The sequence below is a fragment of the Chrysochloris asiatica genome, unplaced genomic scaffold, assembly GCF_000296735.1.
Source record: "Chrysochloris asiatica unplaced genomic scaffold, ChrAsi1.0 scaffold00345, whole genome shotgun sequence".
Taxonomy (NCBI): Eukaryota; Metazoa; Chordata; class Mammalia; order Afrosoricida; family Chrysochloridae; genus Chrysochloris; species Chrysochloris asiatica.
This window is the reverse complement of record NW_006408863.1, coordinates 1,646,454-1,663,779: the sequence shown is the minus strand read 5'-3', so window position 1 is coordinate 1,663,779 and position 17,326 is coordinate 1,646,454. Positions and strand designations below refer to the sequence as shown.

The 17,326-nt window shown below is 46.4% G+C and overlaps 1 protein-coding gene across 1 annotated transcript in view; it reads right to left on the bottom strand.

Annotated features, from left to right (window-relative positions):
• ATP9B (ATPase, class II, type 9B) overlaps positions 1–17,326 on the bottom strand; it is a 255,515-nt gene that overhangs the window by 94,173 nt on the left and 144,016 nt on the right. The window contains exon 12 of the mRNA XM_006875888.1: positions 962–1,122. Coding sequence (XP_006875950.1) covers positions 962–1,122 — 161 coding nt within the window. The remainder of the gene's footprint in view (positions 1–961; positions 1,123–17,326) is intronic.

Sequence of the window (17,326 nt, the reverse complement as noted above, 5' to 3'; positions counted from 1 at the left end):
GCATCTCAATGTAAAGAAAACAAAAATCCTCACCACTGGACCAATAAACAACACTCTTATCAAAGAAGAAAAGTCAAAGACTTCATTTTTCTCGGATCAACCATCAATACTCACGGAAGCGGCAGCCAAGACATCAAATGACGTATTGCATTGGGCAAATCTGCTGCATAAGACCTTCTCAAAGTGTTGAAGAGCAAAGATGTCAGCTTGAGGACTAAGGTGCACCTGACTCAAGCCATGGTATTTTCAAAAACCTCTTATGAATAAGAAAGATGATAAAAAGAATTGATGCATTTAAGTTACGGTGCTAGGAGGAGAATATTACAAGTACCATGGGCTGCCAGAAGAACCAACAGATCTGTGTTGGAAGAAATGCAGCCACAGTGCTCCCTGGAGACCAGGATGGCCAAACTTCGTCTCTCATACTTTGGACACACTGTCAAGAGGGACCAGTCAACGGAGAAGGATATCATGTTTGGTAAGGTGGAGGGTCAGAGAAAAAGAGGAAGGCCCCCAGGGAGATGGATTGGCAAAGTGGCAGCATCGATGGGTTCAGGCGTGGCAACAATTGTGAGGTTGGCGTAGGACCGGGCAGTGTTTGCGTTCTGTTGTGCATAAGGTCACTATGAGTTGATACCGACTCCAAGGCACCTAACAATATCAACATCACTCCACATTTTTGGTCACTGTGTGCTACTGTACCAGATGCCCCCTGGGCTGTCAACTCTCTAAACTCAAGCATCCTCCCTGCTCAGCTGCAGCACATACAAAGATGCGGTGCCTGGCTCATAGCAAGCTGGAGGGAAATCCAGACTCCCAAGCCACTGACACCGCATTTAGTGCTGCGGACAAAGTAGTGGTTCGACCAGCTGCTTGTGCATTCACAGAGGGACACAGGTGTCACTTTGTTAAACAACATTCTGGGACCCACACATTTGCTTCTCCCAGTTCTTGGGCCTACCTGATGGGAATGATGTAGGAAAACAGGAGGAGGAAACGGAAGAGGTTGCGGTACCAGGGGCCCACAAACCCTTGCAAGGTCACCATCACAGCTGCGAGGGCCACCAGAGCCAGGAATAGAGCCTTGGTCAGCTGATTGAGTTCCAGGTCCAGCAGACCAACCTGGGGGAGAGAGGCAAAGTGAGTAAGAGCATCCCAGCAGCCCTTGTCCCATGCTGTACTCCAACGAGTACGCAGCCTGCAGGTGGTGGAGTTTACCAGAGGACTGGACACCCTGAAAGCCTCTGCAGAGGAGACAGCGTTTGTAAGAAACCATGACCTCAGAGACAACAAGGCCAGGATGTCGGCCCTGCTTACACTCAGCTGCTTTCTCTAAATGAAGCCGTGGAACACGCTGCCAGGGCACCATGGGAGACAGCCGCCAGAGCCAGGCAGGCAGCTGGGCGCCCGGGCCTGACCTGCCCTCTTGGGTCTGGCGCAACATTAGCCTAGCGTGTGCTACATCCAACCCACTACAGGTTCTGTCTGATAGAGCTATGAAGTCTGCCTCCTTTGATCAGGAAGACCACTCTTCTCTTCTTATAGAAGACAGACACCACAGGGTAAGTGGTCACTTGTGGGAAACTTTCTACCCTCCAGGCCCTCTCCTGGCCCACCGAAGAGACCACTGCACTCGGCTCAGCAGGAGGGAGGGCATCGCTCTCAGCAGGCCCTGGAAACCAGGTGAACCAGTGGCCACACAGGTGTCCGCTCCAGTATGCTGGACTCCAGCTCTTCTGAAGTGTGTGGCTGCAATTTCAAGCTCAAGCCACCTTTACAAAGTCCCTCTCCATGTGAGAGGGACATGGTGTCATGTGTACTCAGGCATACATGTTTAGTGACATACACAGGGTCACGTGTACTCATAGACATGGGTGTTCAGTGGATATGGTGACACATGTACTCAGAGACACAGGTCTTCAGTGACACGGGGTCATGTGTACTCACACAGGTGTTTGGTGATACAGTGTTGCATGTACTCCCAGATACAGGTGTTCACTGACACAGTGACACGTGTACTCAGAGACACGGATGTTCAGTGACATGGTGTCATGTGTACTCAGAGACGTGTGATCAGTGACACTGTGACGTGTACTCAGAGACACGGGTGTTTAGCGCCACGGTGACACATGTACTCACAAACACAGGTGTTCAGTGACATGGTGACACGTGTACTCACAGACGTGGGATCAGTGACACGGTGTGACGTACACTCACAGACACAGGTGTTCGGGGACACGGGTCACATGTACTCTCAGAAACACGCGTGTTCAGAGGTATCCAAGGACAAACACTTTACCACCATGTTCCTGAGACCCCTTTGTGCCCTTTACGCACACACTAGGCCTTGGGAGGAAAGCATCAGAACTCTGGTCTTTTCTGAAAACTGTAGAGCTTGTCATGTTCTCTGTGACACTAACGCCTTCAACAAAACTCAGCATCCGTTTATCTGTACTGTCAACTTGACTGTAATGAAACAATGAAGAGTAAACTCTGATTCCCACACAGTAGTACGAAGCAGTGGTTTTCAGGCGACACTTTCAGAGACCATGCTGCCAGCCCTGCCCTCCCCAGGCTGCCCTCTGAACCTCAGTGTGGAGGGATCGCTCATGGCCCAGACAATACAGAGAAACACACCACCACCTCCCCAGGCCCTGGAGCTCTGCAGCCTCCATGTGGTGCAGGAGACCCACTGAACGAAGTGCTCTGCTGTACAATGAAGACGGGGTCATAACAGCCAGTGTGCCTGTTCACAGCATCACACCTCTGTCCCTCCTAGGTGGGCAGCCACGCCAGCTCTCCTCTCTCCGGATGGACAGGCCCACACCAGCCAGGCTGCCCATGCACGCCCACGGTCCCTCTGCAAAGCAACGCACTGACCACCCACTGACTCAGCACTGTCTCACGCAGGTCCACAACTAGGACAAATAATTTGCATTTCTGTTCCTTCAACTGCTACATAGTTTATGCTTGAATTATTGAGAAAAATGGGTTTTTGGATGAAAATGAAGAAAAATTAAGCCAAGGAAGTAGAAGTTGTGTTACAGGCGGGCTCCTCCGTGACAAAGGCAAGGATCAGATGGAGTCATTATTCATGCAGTCAAGGAACAAGACTCAATTACCTCAACCCACAGATACTATCAATGCATGCAAAGTGCATACTCTAGTCATCCAAATCCCATTACAAAGCGAAAGGAATGATTTACTCTGCCCTTCCAGAGCGGGTGTTTTTCTGAAATAAAGAATCACTGTCTTGCAAAATGCATAACCACTACCTTCCATTTCTTCATAAGTCGTCACTGCAGGAGCCTGTGACGACAGGACACATAGAGTCAGAAGTGAGTCTGAAGTTTCCTCACAGAAATGCCACCTGGTGAGCGACTGCTGGACTAAGGAACTGACCCCACTGAAGCCAAGCAATGGTGCCTCTCCCTTTTCATTTACAGGAAGTCTCTCAGAGTGAAAGGCATCCTCATTAGTGGGTTGTGCCCTGCAGTGTCAGGTGACCTTTTCTGGGCTAGGAGATCACTCCTGGGGACACGGCTGCCATCTTTTGTTGGTGCTGATATGTGCCGTCCAAGCAGTTCCTGACTCAGGGTATCACAGGCTTTCCATCTTCACGGGAGCAGGAAGCCTTGTCTCTCTCCCGCGAGCTGCCATCTGTAGAGCTGGCAACCCAACAGACACACTGCCACCTCCCTTTCTCTGGGCACCCACAACCGTTATCATCTCAAGTACAATTTGGGCTCCTTAGAGCTGCTTAATGCAAACATGAGTTCACTTTGAAAGCTCCTAATGTTCTAGTTTTAATGTGAATCTCTGCTTCCTTCAAACACCTTCTTACCCACCTGGCCCAGACCAGGTACCTCCCTCTCCCTGCCCCCGCCCCCCAGTTAATGCGCAATCACCTGCCATGGTGATGACTGATGTGGAAAGGTACACTATGTCTACTAGCAAGCAGTCAACAGTTATTGTAATTTCCCATATTAGTAAAGTACATTTTCTGCTACTTGTCATAATATTTATTTTATTGGAAACAACTGTGATAACAAAATTAAATACGCTACTGGAAATTTTAATCTCCAGGGAAAATGTGTGCATAATGTCTAAGACAACCACAATAGTTCTGCAAAGGGGTTGTTCTTGGATAATGAACACAATAATTGCCCGAATAATCTAAAATGCTACTAATGGCACCAATCACAGACCCATTTAGCTCCGCTTTAATTTATGTACCAAGTTTTAAATAGCTAATGGTTCTCAGCGAAATAATGGTTTATACCAACAATAAAGGGTACATAAGGTATTCTCCTGCTTAATCAAGAAAAGATCAGTCAGGTTTTTGTGGTGTTGAGTGTTTTGGTTTGGTTTTTTTTTAATGAGTGAACGAATGAATGAAAACAAGATCTTATCTTCCTAACACAGTACCATACCCATGTGCTTCCAAAGTTAAAACGCCCCTTCCCGAGAGTCAGCTCCTAGGGGATCGACGCACACACCAAACTGGAACAAAGGATGATGTTACAGAAACCAGATCCAAGGATCCAACCTGCGGCCTAATGGCTCATCACGTCATTAGCTGGGACGGACACTGGGGACACCAAAGCACTGCTGCCATTCTTTCTAAACCCATACTTCCTATCTGTGACACAGAAATATTTTACAATAACAAAACCCAAACTCTAAAGTCTCAACAGGACTTTAAGGTGCCCTGTATTTCTCTGTAAATACGCCACGACTTTTAAAAAACCCAGAAAAGCCTCAATCAAACAGCTCATCGACTCAAGCCCACAGTCCTGACACGAGCACCTTTCTACATGGAAACTCACCATTGTGGAAGTGGGTGTTCTCTTTCAGCAGCAAAAACGAGTCTCAAGTGAGATCCCCTGCTAACATCCGGAATTTGAATTCTGACTACAAAATGGATCTACGGCTGCATTTGGCTAATTTTAATTCCTATAAAAGCACCTTTGAAACATCTGAAACAAGTCAGGCCTATATTTTCGACTTGTAATGAAACCTGATGGTACCAGACAGACATTGCTTTTCTGTGTTTCAAATACGTGAAGTTTATACAGTAAGATGAGCTCTTCCCCAGTCTCAGTGCAATACCGTCTTCCATTAGGGAGTGCCGCTGTGAAACTTCTCCCTTCTCAGGTTAATCGATCCTTTCACTTTTGAATATGAATCGCCAAGCCTTGAGCAGACGTAGGCTGGCCATGTCCTAAGAGGGATCTGAGCCATACAACCTCCGACACTGTGAACAGGAGAGTTTCTATGAGCTACACTGCGCTGCTGGCTGCAGGCTGAGCTCTCAGCATTCCCCAAGCGGTGTTAGGGTGACAAGATCACCTTCATTTTCAAAACTTCAATCTATCAGAGTTGAGACAATGCAGGTTTAAGCTCCTGAGGGATGACGCTGAGGAAATATTTCATTGTCAACAGTTTTACGTATCAACCAACAGGGCTTGGTGACAGAGTCCTGGTTAGAGCTACAGGGTAAGCACTGGACTGCCAGTTATGAAGTTGGTAGTTCAAACCCACCAGCCACTTCTTGGACACCCTATACAGGGTCTCTAGGGGTCAGATCTGACAGAACTTAACAACAATGACCGCAGCATTGTGATCCTGGGAAAGCCTGCAGAGAGCAGGAGTTGGAGCAGACTCAACAAGAACATTGTAAAGTCAGCATTTCTCTCAGGTTTCTTCCTTGGCCACTGTATTGTTACTCTGTCCCACAGGGTGTTTCTGTACAAGACACTCGCCTACCTAGAGCGTCACTGTAAGAGAACTCTAACAGCAAGGCTGTCACAATCCTGAAGACTGCAGTGCATGCGATGCTCTAGTCCATGGGACGTTACTGTATCGGACATAAGGAATATTACTGTCCTGGACACTCTAATGCCCCAATGTCACTGGGCTGGCTAGTCTATTACATACAGTGTCACTCACTTAATGGACACTCTATTAGTTGGAATGTCACTGTACCGGGATTAGTATTACAGAAGATGTTATTACATGAGCTATCCCACTGCATAGAATGTTACTGTATAAGACATTCCATTACATAGGCTCCACCATTGGATATTACTGCACTGGACACGTTCATTACCTAGTATGCCCCTGTACCGGGCACTCTATTACACGGGATGCCCCTGTACCGGACACTCTATACTACAGCAGATGTCCCTGTACTGGGCGCTCTGTTACATGGGATGGCATTGTGCTGGGCACTCTACTAGCTTATATGTTACAGTACTGGATGCTCTATTCCATGGAATGCTACTCACTAGGAACTCTACTACATGGGAAGCTAGGGTACTGGGCACTATTACATAGAATGCTACTGTACTCGGTATTCTGTTACACGTGCTTTTGCTATACCTGGTACTCTTTATTACGTGGATGTCACTGTATTGGAAACACTACTCCCTAGCATGTTACTGTACCATTTACTCAATTACCTAAGGTGTTCTTGTTCTGTGTACCCTATTTCCTGGGACGCTGCTGCACTGGGGTATTCTATTACATTGGATTTTACTGTGCTGGACACTCTGTTACATAAGGTACTGGCATACCGGGTACTCCATCCAGTATGGGGGCCTCTCATTACACAGGCTGTCTCTGTGCTGGACACGTTACTGAAAGGCTGTGATAACACTGGCTGCTCTTAGCACTCGACTGGGTGTCACGGTACTAAGTATTCAACGACAGCACATTCTACTGTGCCAGGGATGTCACAGTATCACACGGGATGTCACAGTATCACACGGGATGTCACTGCTCTGGGGGCTCGATTACACGGGATGTCACAGTACTAGACACTATTACACGGGATGTCACTATACTACGTACTCTAGTACCCAGAATGTTACAGTACCAGGTACTCTATGTCCTGAGATGTTACTGCACTGGGTATGACATTACATGGAGTATTTGTTACTACACTGGATACTCTACTGCCTAGTATGCCACTTGGCGACACTCTGACATGTGATGGAGTGTACTGGATACTCAGTTACGTGGGGTGTTACTACACTGGGTATTCTATTACATGTGCTATTACTACGATATTGGGGACTCCCTTACAAGGGTGTTACTGTATTGGGTATTCTATAACATAGGGTGCTACTCTCTTACTGGAACACTCTTCTACATGGAATGGTGCTGTACTGGTTAGCACTGTTCTGGACACTCTATTACGTGTGCTGTCACTATACCAGTAACCCATGACAGGAGGTGTTCTAGTACTGGGTACGCTATCCCATGAGCTGGCACTGTGGTGGACACTCTGTTACCTAGGATGGTGCTGTACCAGGTACTGTATGGGTGCTAATGTACTCGGTATTCTGTAACTGTACTCTACTCTACAGGGTGGTGCCATCCCAGGTATTCTGTGACATGGGGTAAGACTGTAACCGTGGTCCACTACACAGGATGGTCCTATACCAGACACTTGATTACATGAGGTGTCACTGTACCAGGTACTTTATTAAAAGGGATGTTTGCCCTTGAATGTTAAACATTTAAAAACAAAACAACTTATTAGTACATTTTGTATATCAGCTAACAAGTGACTCTGAAAGCAAGCTTCAGCCCTCAACAAGAAAGTGAAGTGCCCTCAAGACAACTGTGAGGAGATGAGCGAGGCCAGTGTTCTCTCAGGATCCCACCCATGGGACCACTGTCAGCTGATCACCCGTCTCAAGGGGGCAGTCAGGAGCACAGAATGGGGTACACTCTCAATTGCTGAGCTGAACCCCGGAAACACTCCTGTGGGGCTTAGCCTGTCATCTGTACTAAGATTTTACAGATGCATACTATCATGCCAGAGAGTGGCACGCCCTACAAACATGCACAGGCTCACAGTTCACGTCTGCTTTGGCAGAAACCATGCTACTTTGCACTCTGAAGCAGTACAATTGTGTCGTGTCAGCTCCCACCTGGGGCCCACTTGGTAGTTGTATTGCAATCTTTATTAAAGGATAATTAATATCTCAAGTTAACAGATTTGAAGCAATACAGTGGCTTAATAAAGTAAGTGGTAAGCCATAAATAAGAGGTTGTTGTTGTTGAGTGCCGTTGAGTTGATTCTGACCCATAGTGACCCTGTATAGGGTTTCCAAGGAGCAGATGGTGAGCTTGAACCACCGACCTTCCAGTCTAAATGACTTTGCAGTCTGATGCATTACCCCAAAGTACCACCCCAAGACTCCTAAATAAGAGGTCGGTTAAAATATTTTGTTTTGAATAATTATTACAAATTATTTCAAATATTCTTAATTCATAACATACCAAACCCACATTTGAAACAAACAAACAAAAAAAACACAGTCCCCTGATTACACACAAGTTGCATTTCATGTCTGTTTTTTAAGTTGAATTTACCGGTAGGTCAGACGAGTTGAGTCTGGTCAGTATCTAACATCAATCAGTCACTGGCTCTGAGTAAACAGTATGTGATGCACCTTTCTATGCACTGAAGACATGAAAGAAACCCTTCAATAAATGCTAACACATTGTCAATGTATCAATACAGACGTAATGATGGTAAGCTGACGCACAGCACAGCGCAGCACACCTTCTGTTTTTATGAGCCCTTGTTTATACATTGAATTTTTAATAAAACAGGCTTTACAGGATTGCTTTGTCTAACCCCGGGATTGCCTGCATTTGAAAATACACAAAATAATCTAAAAACTATTTGGAAATTCAATTTAAACTCTATGTACAAAAACTGCCATTAAGATTCAATGCTAGATGAGAAAAAAAGTCATCAACTGTCTGTCACGATCCCTGATCTTATTTTACAGTAGTATTTCAGAACAAGGACCACGATGAGGTGGAAATAATACTCATTCCTTTTCCAAGACTCCAGGAGGCAGCCTGTGCAAGGTCAGCCACAGGGGTTTAGAAGTGTGGGGGAGACGTTGGGAAGCCAACATGCTGGGCCTTGGCCAGCAGAGGGGGCTCATGCCCGACACTTGGCTTCCTCTTTAGCAGTTCTGAACAGCGCTCTAGTGAGAACAGACTGTCCACCTCTAATCCAACCAACCAGTACTCTTCATTCTCTAGCAGACAGTCACCCGAAATACTTGTCAGCAGTTATGGACTATACCATGCTGGATTGTCTGTAAGGGGGATTCCTGGGATGAATAAAAATCTACCTTGACATATGGAATCATACTTAAAGACTGACATAAATCATTAGCATATAAGTACAAGGGTAAGTCAAAAAGCATTGCTACAAAACCCGAGAAACCTTTATTAAATAAAAATATTAACACGTGAAGCTGCTGTTTCTCAACGTGGCCTCGCCCTAGGTCTCCACAACTTCTGAAGGCGATGTTTCCACCTCTGTAACCCTGCCCTGAGCCACAAGCTCGGTGGTTTGAGCTCACCAGCCGGTCAGATGGAGAAAGATGTGGCTTTCTAGCCTGCAAAGATTCAGACTCAGAAGCCCTACACAGGGTCACTAGGAGTCCGGGATGACTTAACTCTTCCCCACACATTTCGTTTGAAACCTCAACTCAAATTGCGTTTCTTTTCAATGTTCTTGTGATCAGGGTTGTGAGAGGATGGGGTTCCCAGCGAGATTCTCCCAGTATGAGCAGGTACACTGTCATGATAGAAAAAGAAACTCCTGGCTTCTATCTCTTCAGTGCAGTCTTCATAGTTTTTAAACTTCCTCATAACTGTCCTGTGCCCTTGGAGACAATCCATCAAGATGACCCCAAAACAGTCACCGTTAAGTAACCTTCTGAGCTGACTTACTGGCCCCGCAGGTCCCCTAGGAAGTCACGGCTGTGGTTTGATTATTTTTTTACGGCACCCTAGCATAGTGATTAGGAGTCCTGATGTGGCTCTGTGGGTTAGTTAGTTAATGCGCTGACTACAAGGTTGGTTTGAACCACAAAGTCAGAGGTTCAAGCTCACTTGTCACTCCTTAGAAGTTTTATACTGGGGGTTGTTAGGAGTTGGAACCAACTCGATGGCACTTCACAACAACGTGACTAGGACGTGTGCTACTGTGAGCACTGGTCACAGCCATGATTAGAATAAAGTTGTGCAGGTATGAACAGGAACCCACAGTAGAGTACTAGAGCTTTTCTCAACATTTACACCTACCAGCTAACTCACTGTAGTTACATCAAGGAGTTCAATTATGACTTCAAGCTCCTTTACTAAACTTACTGTATTTTTTTGTCTTAACAACGGAGGAATCTATCAAATGGTTTTGCCAAGACCACTCACCACTTTAGAATTCCTTCAATAACCTAAGCTACCTACCTCGACATCCAACATCACTCATGTGAGTGTGATCTGCAGCCAGATGTTGGGTTTCCACTTTACTGTACTAAGCAGCTTATTTTCTACTTATTCTAACAGATGTTTTACAAGCAGTACTGACCTGTTGTATAATCCTTAATATCTCAACAGGCTGCCCACGAGTTCATGGAGTAGCGGTCAGAGCTGCTCTCGGATCGTTTCTAAGAGAAGTCTTGAGTCAATCAGACTCCTGCCTGTCACTAGAGGCTAAAGGCTAGCTCGCACGAGCCCAGATGGCAGCTTCCCCTTCTGCATGGCCAGCAGAGACCCTACGTTCTGGAAGTTTTTTCCCTAGGAGCACAGGGAGGAAGAGAGACACCACAGGCTTTTGCTGTAAAAGCTAGGACCTCATCACGAGTCTTGTACTTCAGCCGAGACATGGCAGTGAGGAAGGGCAGGCACAGGGGTGGGGGGATGAGGGCATGGCTTCATTAGAAGTTCTTGAGATCCGTAGTCAGCACCGATCCATACTGAAGATACTGTTTTCGTTTGTTGTTAAGTACTGCTGAGTCATTTCTGACTCACAGCGACCCTGCATAGAGTTTCTGAGGATCGACTGGCGAGTTTGAACCACCAACCTTGCAGTGCTTCTCCTACAGCACCTCAATGATTCAGCAGTTTGTTTGTCTTGGCATTTATGTGTTGTTTGTGTAACTGTGTTTTAGCTATCCGGCCATCTTTTCAGCAGCCCTCTTTAAACCCTTCCAGGATCAACTTCAATATCACCTATAGCATGGACTATTGTTATTCTGACTCACAGCGAGCCTGTATACGGTTTCCAAGGAGCAGCTGGTGAGCTTGAACTGCTGACCTCGTGGTTCAAACCAACCTTGCAGTCCAGCGCATGAACGCACAGCGCCACACCAGGACTCCGAATGCACTCTTAGTTAGCTAGGAAACAACCTTGTCTTTGAAGTGGCTGACGCATGCACAGCACTGAGACGAAGGAACCCGGTACTGGGTCAGGCACCCCTGCAGTGTGTCCTCAGGTGCCCACAACCTCTGTCAATGATGATGTCTCACACCTTTTTAAAAGTATTACTCCTCCAAGTGGCTTGGAGCAATTGGACTATAAAAATAGAAAATACCCAACCCGTTGCTATGGAGTGTCCTGACAAAGAGCTGCTCTGCAAGGCTTCCTAAGCTGTCATCTTTACAGAAGCAAGTTGCCAGGTCTTTCTTCTGTGGTACTGCTGGGGGACTTCCAACCATGTACCTTCCTATTAGCAGCCGAATGCAGGGTGCTTGCATCACCAGGGAACAAAGTTGGCCCGTGTTGTTATGGTTATAAAATGCCACTGAGTCAGTTCCAACTCACAGTGAGCCCATACAGAGTTTCTGAGGAGAACCTGTGGGGTTTGAACCACCGATCTCGTGGTTAGCCATCCCCATCAGCGGGCACTTGGGGGAGTCTGCTGAGACGTTGTCAGGAGAACGCTGATAAAGAACTGTATGGGGTTTGGGACGCATCTCCCCACCTGTCTCCTCATCCTGTTTATACCGTTTTATAGGAAGGAACGGCCACATTTTTCTTGGTCATCAAAGTCATCAAGTTGACAGCAGACCCTTGAGTGTCCAGTCCTCGAGGGTCTTGGTACTAAGGCCCCGCAAATGTACCAGCCAGTCAGGCCTGCAGGTGATGAGTTACCACCCGCACTCCTCCCTGCCACTCCGAGAGACACTCCATTTCGTGGCTTGTGCAGAGCGTTCACTATACAAGACCAGTTCCAGTTTCGCAACCTAATAGAGTCCAGGTTTCACAGGACTACTGCGAATGCCAGGCCAGACCTAAGCAACGGATTCTCAGTCCTTCACCCTGACTGCGCTTCTGCGGGTGCTCAGTCAAGCAGGCTGGTGGGGTCTTCACGGTCAGTAGGCGCCTTTCAGGATGAATCGTGCCAGGAAGCTGAACTTGAGCACACAGGGCCTGGTCCGTGGTGCCCAGTGTGATTACGCAGAATTGCCAGCCTCAAGGGCGCTACCCTTCCTCAGAATTCCGGCACTTCCAAGACACAGCTTGGACAGCCACGCCACACTATTGCAAATCGAATCCTTAGCAGCCATGACGAGACGGATGACCTAGATGTTTATTGGGGTCAGAAAACGATCACTATGCCACTGCTTTGGCATCAAATGCCCACATAATTAAACGCATGACCCATCTACGTAAAAACACGTGAGGAGATACCGAAAACTCAGCAATGCTTAAGAACATGGAGAACTACAATCATCTGGGACAGACTGACCAGCCTCAGTAACCTTCTCTGGACCTCCTATACATCAGCCTAATGGGCCACACATCAAAAGCAAATCACATACACACACACACACACACACACACACACACAACATTATCACAGGGAAACCTTTTCATTTCTAAGGCAGCAGGATAGAATGTCCTGGTGTGGCGCTGTGGGTTAATGCACCAGACTGCAAAGCCATTTGAACTGCGATGTTGGTGGTTCAAGCTCACCAGCTGCTCCTCGGAAACCCTATACAGGGTCGCTGTGGGTCGGAACCGATTCGACCGCACTTAACAACAACAACAACAGGGTAGAAAGGCTGATAGGCAGAAGAAGGACCAAGGGCAGGCACTGTATCAGCTTAACGCTAGCAATCTCTGGTTCTCATAATGCACATTTTTTTTTTTGGCTTTATAAAGAAAATGAGATTTAGTGGATTTGCTGAAATTTTAAATGATATGGGTAATATGGTTAAATAAACTTTTAATCTTGCTTAATCACCCTTTTGTTATTTAAAAATATGTCTACTTAAAAGCTTTATTACTGATATCTTGGCAAAATGTACCACTATTTTAAACCCTCTTCAATTTTCTGTGGTATTCAATGTCTGCAAAGACACTTTATGAGCCGTTTCATACTTAATGGCTTGTAAGCAATCCCAAGAGTTGGGAATTGTGCGAAAAGTTGTCCAGATTGACAGAGAAAGTGAAAAGGTCTGTATTAATTTCCAAATAAAGAAATGCATGGAGTGGTATTTCACGATGATTATACTCTAAAGTACCAATTAGAACGCATCAGAAACTAGAGCAAGTTGACACTCTACAATAAAGCAAATAATTTCCAGTTGGAGGGGCAGAAAATGTTAATATGCAATGTTGAAGACTACAAGAATCTTTGTAAAAGGAAGCAGCTAATAAGGTTTAATGATGCATGTCAGGAAGCCACAGAACGTAGGGAAACACAGCTGGCTTCATTCTGTAAACTGTTTGATATACACATCTTTCTAGTTCACGACTATCAGCTGTGCAGTGCCACGGGGGACAGTTTAGCCTTCAAATAAGCATCTTCCCTAAATTACAAGTAAAATACATTAATATAATATGGTGCTGTAGGCAAGGGCCTCGGCTCACAGAGAGGATCAGCGAGTCTTCTGGAAAACGCGGGGAAACGAGCCTGCAGCCTGAATAGGACCACGACGACAAATGAGCAAGCGCACCGAATGCGGGAAACGGTCACAGAACGACCAGTCTTTCCTACGTTTGGTGCTGAGACACAAACTGCCGCACAATGCTTCTACTGCAGAAAGCCCTGCAGCCCACCGAGGAGGACGTGGTCAGGGGATCTGGAGATCACATGGAGTGGTATGCCTGCCACTGCCACCAACAGGTGACAGCAATTAGTGCCAGACAACAGCAGTACGCGAAATTTGTACCAGATGGTGATGAAGGGTCACTGGAAGCCAGCAGACCCCCACCAGGAAGCCCTTGTGTTAGGCACCCATCAGATTCAGAAGCTCCGAGAAACAAATTAATTACTCAGCTATCAGAAGACAACTGCTGGGTCACAACGCTAATATCAGAATGCTGTCCAGGCACTTAGAACACACTTATTTTAAATGTAATCACACATATTAGCCGTTATAAACAAGCACGGCACATAATGACGAAAAGCATGCCTTAAATGAAAAGAGCTAAAATTCTAGTAATTAGTGAGTTGTCTTAGGGCAAAATAGTCAACAGGTTTGAAGTTTGGTTGAACACTGCACAACGCCGCACTAGAAGACGGCACTTTCCATGAGCGGCTGCACTGAAACGAGGCAGCCTCGTCAACGAACGACTGCTGTGGCTGGAAGAGGGCCAGGAAGTGGGGAAAGCACCAAGAAGTAAGGGTATCCCTTCTAGGTGGGTCCCCGAAGGCCTCTGCTCCAGAATGAAGTATGATAACACCGCCAAAGGGCCAGGGAGGAGGGGAAGGAGCACCCAGATTCCCGGAAGACTATGTTCTGGGAGAGGAGGCCAGCAGTTCACCTGTCCATGTTCCAGGTGAACAAGAACACAGGCATCATTCATCCTCACAGCAGACAAAAGGCAAACGGCAGCTCACTTTGACAAGATTCCTTCTACAGAAATAACTAGACACATAAAATACCCGTATTTGGGCTTAAATGGCTTGCAATACGTAACTCTGTAACGAATTCATTCTTTGTATCAGCCGAGGGCAGCAGCTTCCTTATACACTCACTCCTGCATGGTCTCAACACCTGGACACAAAAACAACCCCATATAACTAGTGCTCAAAGGAAGTGGTGCTCTCAAGACAACATCATCTGGCTCACACGGAGAAAGCTGAAATGGTCCCAGACTGAAGTGAGGAGCTGAAAATGCACCCTGGCCATCAGGGTCCTTAAACAGGGCACCCTGCAGGTAGCTAAGGTCCTGTCATTTCACAAGTACGGGGTCATGGTAGGAAGTGGTACTGCCATGACTCCAGTGGAGAGGAAATGCCTCCTTGTGCAGGATCTGTAACCCCAAGAAGGCACACCGGCTATGCGGACACTTGTCACCAGGGCAGGAGCTCTAGCCTCCGTCTCTGTATTCATTCTGCAAGGTCAGGTAAGTGCACACTCAGGCAGCACACAGGTACACACAGGCACACTCAAGATGACACACACAGGCAGCACACACGGGTACGTCCACTCTCCTTATTCAGGCAAGCCTGTGTGGCCATGAAAGCAAACGACACACTGCAAATCTGTTGTACAAGACCTCTTTGAAGTGCTCAAGAGCAAAAATACGAATTTGAGAGCTAAGGTGTGTCTCACCTAAGCTATAAACACAGCTTGTGAAAGTTGAACAACGCTAAAGAAAGCCTGTAGAAGAATCGATGCATCTGAGGTCTGATGTTAGAGAACAATATTGAGAGTATTAACCATTGTCAGAAGAACAAACAAGTCTGTTACTGGGAGAAGGAGGACAGCTAGATTCTCCAGAGGGACCAGTCCCTGGACAAGGGCATCATGTTTGGTGAAGTGGAAGGTCTGCCCAAAAGAGGAAGACCCCCAATAAGATGGACTGGCACAGTGGCAGCAGCAATGGGCTCAATTTACCAACAATTGTGAGGATGGTGCAGATCCAGAAAGTATCTCCTTCAGTTGTGCATGGGGCTGCTATATCAGAACCAACTCGATGGTACCTAACAACAAGAGGGACCACAGAACCAGTACTGTGCACTGGGTGGGAGACCACAGAACCATTACCGACTGTGGAGTTGGGGGGGACCCCAGAACTGAAAAAGGACACCTGCAGATGGCCTAGGCTGACCCATGGCTCATCTCCGAGGCTCCCCTGCACCCCTTCTGACAGACCCTTCACAATACCTGAAGCTTTTCAAAGGTCAGCGCCTTTGGATATAAACAGCCTGGGACTGAGCCCCCCCGCCTGTGCTGAGATGCAAAAGTATTTTTCTTTTCATTGACTTTTGACTTCCTGTAAATTAGATTAGATATTCTTATCTAAGCAACAATGCTACTTTCTAATGATCTCCTTTGACAACTACTCCTGAGTCTTGTCAGTCTGTCATACTGTGACGGCTTGTGTGCCGCTGTGATTCTAGAAGCTGTACCACGAGTACTTTAAATAAGAGCACGGTCACCATGGTGGACAGGTTTCAAATGAGCTTCCAGACAGAGAGAGACTAGGAAGGAGAGACGGAATAGCTGCAAATATTTAGTCACTGAAAAGCTTATGAATAGCAGTAGGACACTGTCAGATTGTATCAGAATACTGAATATTGATACATGATGAAAAGCACAAGAATATTGCCAGATATCATGCCAGAAGATGAGCCTCTCAGGTTGGAAGGCACTCAAAACATGACCGGGGAAGAACTGCCTCCTCAAAGAGAGTTGACCACAATGATGGGAACGGAGATTATAGTGTTATAATCCAGCAAGTGACAATGAACATTGAAAATAATTCTGCTGTTAGCACAGACAATATGGATACCTTACAGTGCCCAAGTCCCCTTCATTTACTATCATTTCAGCTAACTGGCCTCTAAACAACCCTCAGAGCACCTGTGGTCTCTACCCAATCACGGTTAAGAAATATGGCTGGCGGCAGAGAGGACCAATGGTTGAAGAGTGGAAAGGGATGGATGTGAGACCCTCCCCTCACCACGGCAACAGGCTGAGAGCAGGAGCCAGGCAGAAGCCAGCTGACTGCTGACCACAGCAGGAGCAGTGACCTCCCTGAGGTGTGGCTGCAGCAGTACCACCTGGGCTTCCCACGGCACCAGGCAATTTCAGACTGAAAGGAACCCTTAGAAGTCATCATTGTTCATTATATTGTTTAGAATTAGAAACACATTACGTTGATCCATTATGAAAATCCTGTTGTCTACATTGTGTGTTTCAGACCATGTCTATATCTTAAGGCTATGAAACAATCTTCACAATTGTAATAAAAAAACCTCAACAGATTACTGACTTTAACTTAAGAAAACTGTGGCTTGAAATACTACATATTCCACCAAAACAAAATAAATTCTTCTCTAAATTACTCATTTCCACAGGTAAACGAACCTTATATGTATGTAGTAACGTCACATTTCTCTTTTTTTCCTATTCTAAGTTTTCTCCTTATTTGGTATGGTGTCAGTGTCTCGAGCAGGCTTGCAGCAATGGCACATGTCCACAGGACACTCAGCATACAGAGGACCACCTCCTCTACTGTACACCTGTGCTAACTAACACC